The sequence below is a fragment of the Mastacembelus armatus genome, chromosome 19 (genome assembly GCF_900324485.2).
Source record: "Mastacembelus armatus chromosome 19, fMasArm1.2, whole genome shotgun sequence".
NCBI lineage: Eukaryota > Metazoa > Chordata > Actinopteri > Synbranchiformes > Mastacembelidae > Mastacembelus > Mastacembelus armatus.
The window spans coordinates 5,785,424-5,791,966 of record NC_046651.1 but is presented as its reverse complement, the minus strand read 5'-3'; the positions used below and the strand labels follow the sequence as shown (position 1 = coordinate 5,791,966).

Genomic DNA, 6,543 nt, shown 5'->3' with positions numbered 1-6,543 from the left:
CTAATTGAGGATGTATTTGATGATTAATTAATTTGATTACAAGCAATTGTAGATCTATATATACAGCTGGAAAGAATGTTAATAAAATCATGCTCTTGGTAATGAAATTCTTAACATCTGTGCAAGTTTTTATTCATATATTTCTAACACTCATTCCATACAGCTTAGTCCAGTTCAGGGTGGCAGTGGGCTGGAGTCTATCACAGTCACAGGGCTGACACATAAAGACTGACAAACACTCACATTCCTACCTACAGACAGTTTAGTGTCACCAATTGTTTTTTGTTGGGGGAAACTGGAGAAAACCCACACAGGGACAACAAGAACATACACAGTCCACACAAGACCCCAAAGTTCAAAGGGGATTCAAGCCCAGGGCCTAAGTGCCCTGAGATGGTGCTAACCACCAGGCTGCTGTGCCGGCCTTAATCACAAAATCAGTATATAAAATCTATTGGGTTCAAATGTCTTAAAGCATCCTCTGATGATGAGCAAGAGGGTGGACTTCAGGTGTTTGTTCATCAGTCAGTGCTGTGAGGAAGTCCAGGGCTTCATCAGTCAGTGCTGTGAGGAAGTCCAGGGCTGTCTCTCCTGGGGAGTCCATCAGGTCCATGCCACACAAAGGTACAGTCGCTGGGGTCTCCATGTGAGGCAGCTTCACCACGGTTGTCCCTGAGGGAAAAGGTCCCATGTCTTCTGTCTGTGAGCAACGAATCTCCATCACCCACACTGTCCTTGAGTTAGAAGGTCCCATTTCTGCTGTCTGTGGGCGAGGAGCCTCCATCACACCCGTCTGTGGGTGAGGAGCCTGCATCACATGTCTGTTGGTGAGGAGCCTCCATCACACTCATCTGTGTGCTGCAACCCACAGAAATATTCTCTTACCTTCAGAGTAGGTACCTTTTGCGTGAAAGGCAGGTCACCAGTCCTTCACAGGGCCACATAGAGACAAACAACCTCACACACTCACACTCACTCCTATGGGCAATTTAGAGTCACCAATCAACCTGACATACATGTTTTTGGACTGTGGGAGGAAACCAGAGTACCTGGAGAAAACCCACACAAGCACAGGGAGAACATGCAAACTCCACACAGAAAGGCCCCTGATGGATTTCTAACTAGGAACCTTCTTGCTGTGAGGTAACAGTGGTAACCACTAATCCTCCATGCTGTCTATACCAAACATTTCTTTAGGAAATGAAAAACTGAGGTTGTCTTTCAGTTGCTGCATGATTAGTGTGCTGTCTTTTAATGACTCTTCGCTCAGTGGTGACAATGCTAACAAAAAGGTGAGGATCACAGTCACTAGTACATACAGTATGGGCACTGTGAATGGCTGCACCTAATTTTTGCATTTTCCAGTCCTTAACTCTTTAGATAATAATATTATAAATTATTTTTTTAAAAAGTCTCACAAATCATTTCTACTTATACTTTTAAAGTTATGTGATGACTTAAAGTGAATAATTCTATCTTTGAATGGGAATAATATTAGCATTGTCATTTAAAAGATAATACATTTAACCCATGGCACAGTCTCCGAATGTCCAAATATTAAAGGTATTTTAAATATTTTGTGAACCAATTTTAGGAAACATCAAAACTTTATGTTGTTTCACTTTTTTATGTCTGACCTTATTTACATTTCACTTCATGAAGTTTTGTTTGAAAATGCTCTTTGAATGTCTGTTTCAGATTAGATATTGCTTTCCAATGGCACAGCATTTTGAAATGTTTTAGCGAACACAGGCTCTTTGTGAGCGCAGGTTGCAAACACTAGAGGGCGACATTAACAACGCAAACAGGGCACCGAAGAAGAAGAGGAAGAAGCAGGAACATGAAGAAGGTTGATGATGGTGCTAGATTTTGGGTAGGTTGTCGTGAAATCTTAAACTACTGTTTCTGGCTACAGCTCATTCACATGTAGTGGAAGACTGACGCTAATAACTAAGTGAATGTGAACGTGGTGAATTTGTCTGCTAAACATTAGCCAACCCTCCCGCTGCGCAGCGTCAGCCCTCGATATGTTGACGTTAAGTTCATTTACCGTGAAAAGAGAGTGAAAAGCAGACGATGCTCTGTCTGTAACATGTCAGAAAGGCCTCAGGTCGGTTTCACTCAGTCTTTGGACCACACTGTCTTTGAGAAACAGTGGCAGAGCAGTTAGTGCTACAAATTTGGAATATGTTGAATAATGTCAATATTTCTTATGCCGATTTTTCAGGAAGACTATAATTATTCATAAGTACAAACAGATTATAATTTAGCACTTGTTTTTTTTTAGCGGAGAACATTTTAATAATTAAATCTAAAATATTTTGAGAGGAGTTTGGTGAACAGGGCATCTGTACATCTTGTCAGGTCCAGCTAATCAAACAAGGACATGTGTTGGACAGCAGCTAATGGAAGAGATCAGCTCCTTTCAGGCTCATTTACGAGAACACTTGTACACCAGTGTTGTAATATATATATACTGTATATATCTTACAGCCTTTGTCAAAGATACAGTATATTTGGTGTCTAGTTCATTTTCTGTTTTGGGTGATACTTTCCAGCAGGATCTATGCTCCGATTAAGGACTCGTGAAGAGGAAGAAAGGAGTTGTGAAATCTCTCGGCTCAGACAAGCAGTGTTACAAAACAATGACAGAGTCCTTGATGAGATGCTCTGCCAAGAAATCTACAAGAAAGTCATCAACTGCAGGGGTGGCTGGGGCATCGCAGGCACGCCTCTGCATGCTGCTGTGTCTAAAGGCCATCTCAGCTGTCTGCAGGTGCTGCTAGCCCACGGTGCCCTGGTGGACTGTGTAGATGTGAAGGCTCAGACACCTCTCTTTGCTGCTGTTCGTGGGAAATATCTGGACTGTGTGTTAGCGCTCTTAGGAGCAGGGGCCAACCCCAACGGGAACTCATCCAACAACTGCTCCCCTGTCCTCACTGCTGCTCGGGAGGGGGATGTGGAGATATTAAAAGAACTGCTGCAGCATGGTGCAGAGGTGAACTCACGCTCCAAAGTCTTGATGTGGACCTCCAGCGCCAGGGTGTCAAGCGGTCCGCTGTACCTGGCTGCTGTCTACGGGCACATGGAGTGTTTCAAACTGCTGCTCCTCTATGGGGCAGATCCGGATTACAACTGCACAGATACAAAGCTGCTGAGTTCTATCAAGCAGCCCAAAACGGTGCTGGAGATGTGTCTGAGGCACGGCTGTGGCGTGGAGTACATCCAGCTCCTGATCGATTTTGGTGCAAATGTCTACCTCCCTACGCTGATCATTGAGAAGTCCACTAAGCAGAACGAGGCCGTGGAGCTGCTTCTGCGGGAAAGAGGTTTTGCAAATATTAATCATCCATGTCTCCTTTCAGTTCTGTGACTTCACTGGATGGTGCCCTCACAGCAGGTTGAATCACAACTAAGACAGACACTGAAGGCCATTGCTCTAGTTGAGCTGTAGTCTGGAGACTCACTTAGAAAATGTTTAATACATTTTTTGAAGCACTTCAGCTTTTGGATATGTCAATTTTGAATAATTTCTTTGTGAACCTTTTCTAGGAAGCTTCCTGGAAAGGACAATATAATTTGAGAATAATGGTAGGGAGGTAGAGATTTCTACCTAGATAGTGTATTATTAGGAAACAGTTAAAAAAAAGATGGACCAGTAAGATAAACATATATATATTGCTAACACTTTTGCTGATTGCAAAGAGAGGAAAGAGCGTAACTCATCCTCTTGATGATACAAATATAAAACAAACAAATCATTAAAAATTAAATAGTCCGTTTTTTGATGCACTTTTTTTTTTCTCGTCTTCAGGAAGTCCGAAGGCCTTGACTTCACAGTGCCGACTCGCTGTCAGAAGATACCTCAAGAAGATCAACAAGATCCACTGTATCGACCAGCTGGAAATGCCAACAAGTCTCATCAACTTTTTGCAATACAGAACAGTCCCAGTCACTGTACTGTAGCTAACTGGATGTGGAAGCATATAAAATAAATTCTTTTGTATTTCAGCTGAAGCTTTGTTGTATTTACTTACTATGGACCTTTTTTTTTTTTTAATGGGACGTCTGTATATTACCATGCTGTTCTATTGAGTTTGGTAACTTTGTTAATATGCACAGCGATTAACTGAAATTTGAAAATTAAAAAATAAAAACCAAAAAACTGCTGAAATGTTGACTAAAAAAGGAAAATTCATTCAAAATGTTTATTTTTTTTAGTTCAACCCTGAAGATCTTTAAGTTTTGGAACAACATGTTAACATGCTAACACTTGCAAACTGGCAGCAAAAAGAAAGTACAGCTTCGTTCTAGTGACAGGAGCATCTGTTGGTTTTAGTTTAGCTTTTGTATTTGTAGTACTGAACAAACAGCTTTTTAGAACATCAATCACTGACAAAATAAGAAAGATAAAGATATTTTGTTTATATTTTGCAGGCTCTGTTAGTTTATTGGTATCTTCATTTTAAGAACATGATGTAGTAGCATGATATCGCTGCTGCAAAGGCTGTTGGGAAAGTATCAGCATTTAAATAATTAGACTTGGAGCACAGCATGTGATTTATGAAACTGATCTGTAGGTGGCAGGAGAATCCTCAAATCAAGAAGTCAACAGTTAAAAGATTGGATCATGTGTTTTTGAAGAGGAGTCAACAAAGTGCTGATCATTATAAAATAAAAACAGGCTGGATGAAGAACATGTAGCTTGAAAAAGTTACATTTGGCCCTTTATATTTCAGTACACTGACTTGTGCAGATAGTGATACAGCAAGAGTCAAAATGGAGAATGCTAAATCTAATCATTGACAGTCCCATGAATTATGAAATAAAACACCACACTTCAAGTATAGTCATCATGAGCAAATACAAAACCTGAAATGAGTAAACAAAAACAAAGTGCCCATTTTTTTTGGTTTAAAGTAATGTTTCTGAGAAACTGCCACCTCAAAACATTCTTCAGCTCTGTAATCAGAAGTATATGCATCAAGCGTGTAAAAATTTATTCCTATATGTGATTTCTGCCATTTAAATGTAAAGTGTCATCTGCTCTTGGGAAATGACAGGAACAGACAACATTAAAAATAATTCTTCAAGTAGAGACTTCCTTCCACCATGTTTTACCAAACTTCTGTTTTTCATTCATGAATTTCAAGTAGCAACAAAATACATAATTAGTGTTTCAGAATAAAACACTTCACTTGGTCCACGTTTTGAAACTGAGGTCATGGTCAGTGTTCATTTACAATAGCTAATCTCAGCCCAGGCCCACGTCTAGTGACATCATCACTACGAAGCCCAGGATGGACGTCCAGGATGCCAGCTTCCCATTTCCACTGGTGAATGGAAATAAAGGGAGTGTGAGATGTTGAAACAGAGTGTAAACTGCTGTTCTGTATCCCTGCTTGCTTTTACCCATCATCCTTCTTACCTGACTTGAGCCTCAGGTATGATGTCATCTACCACCACATAGACCATCGCTCCAGCTGCAAATGCCAATGCATATGGTAATAGAGGTTCTGCCAAAACCACCGCGATGGCACCCAGCATCCCGGCAACAGGCTCTACCATCCCGCTTAACTGGCCGTACCTGAGGAGATGCCAAGAACTGCTGAGTTCCTGTATCTGAATTAAAGGATCTGTATGCAGCCCAAACTTTTGCTGCGTGTTATTCAGTCATGGTCTTTCCTTACCAGAAGGCTTTCCATGTTGAGACCCCTGAACCCCTCAGCGGCAGGCTCACTGCCAAACCTTCTGGGAAATTCTGGATGCCAATACCAATGGCCAAGTTTCTGAGGGAACACAAACAATAAACAAATTAGTTTTTGGAACACCAAATACTAACACAGCTGGCCTCCTCAGGGCCGATGTACAGTACAGCACACAATACACAGCTTGAAAGATTGGGCCAAACATCTGTCAAGCAGAAACCCTAGAAAAAAAGATATCTTGTTTGAATATTTTAAATAAAATGCTTACACCAGCTTTCTAAAATGCTGATATAATGTAATGTGAGTAATCATGTTCATGATTCGCTAAGTAGCACTAAAAAAAGCACAGCTGAGGCTGACAGGAATGTCATTTTGCTGATGAGAGTTAAGAACCATAGTCAGGAGATTAACAAATTCATTGGAAATGATCCTGTGTAGCAAATGTCATAGCAATCCATCCAAAAGTTACTTATGAAGCTTGTGCTTGCTCATAAGGGATTTGTTGGGTTTTTTTGTTTTTTGTAAAGTGCTTTGTGATTTGGCGCTATACAAATAAAATTGAACTGAATTGATATATTATAGTCTGGACCAACTAAACATACAGTATTCGAATACTTTAAAGAAACTGAAGACAAACATTAAGAGCATGTTACAACTACCAGTTTTGGTCAGGCAGGGGCCCTCTGCAGTACCATTGTGTAACCACTGAAGGTCAGCAGCAGCACATGACATAACAGCTCTGTCCTCTGATAGAAAACCAGAAACCAGACCATATTCTTCCCTAGCTTCTTTACCTAACATAATGCTTCAGTGCTTGTCAGGGAGGAAATGGCCA

General features: G+C 40.8%; 2 protein-coding genes across 9 annotated transcripts in view; one reads left to right on the top strand and one right to left on the bottom strand.

The window, feature by feature from the left end:
* The first annotated feature begins 1,800 nt into the window (after positions 1 to 1,800).
* LOC113135338 (ankyrin repeat and SOCS box protein 12-like) lies at positions 1,801 to 4,011 on the top strand. 4 transcript variants are annotated; one of them, XM_026315288.1, is made up of 3 exons: positions 1,801 to 1,849; positions 2,559 to 3,329; positions 3,815 to 4,011. In XM_026315288.1, the coding sequence occupies exons 2-3, from the start codon at positions 2,567 to 2,569 to the stop codon at positions 3,964 to 3,966; spliced, it is 915 nt and encodes a 304-aa protein (XP_026171073.1). In that variant the 5' UTR covers positions 1,801 to 1,849; positions 2,559 to 2,566; the 3' UTR covers positions 3,967 to 4,011. The 4 variants fall into 4 exon arrangements, with proteins under 4 accessions (XP_026171073.1, XP_026171072.1, XP_026171074.1 ...); XM_026315287.1 differs by having other exon boundaries at positions 1,813 to 1,873; XM_026315289.1 differs by having other exon boundaries at positions 1,820 to 1,873; positions 2,562 to 3,329.
* A 920-nt stretch (positions 4,012 to 4,931) lies between these two features.
* Positions 4,932 to 6,543, bottom strand: part of slc39a11 (solute carrier family 39, member 11) — a 100,356-nt gene continuing 98,744 nt past the window's right edge. For all 5 annotated transcript variants that reach the window (XM_026315282.1, XM_026315285.1, XM_026315286.1 and 2 more), the window contains 3 exons: positions 5,691 to 5,789; positions 5,429 to 5,587; positions 4,932 to 5,333 (listed from right to left, as the gene is read on the bottom strand). In XM_026315282.1, coding sequence (XP_026171067.1) covers positions 5,255 to 5,333; positions 5,429 to 5,587; positions 5,691 to 5,789 — 337 coding nt within the window. In that variant the 3' untranslated portion in view covers positions 4,932 to 5,254. The remainder of the gene's footprint in view (positions 5,334 to 5,428; positions 5,588 to 5,690; positions 5,790 to 6,543) is intronic.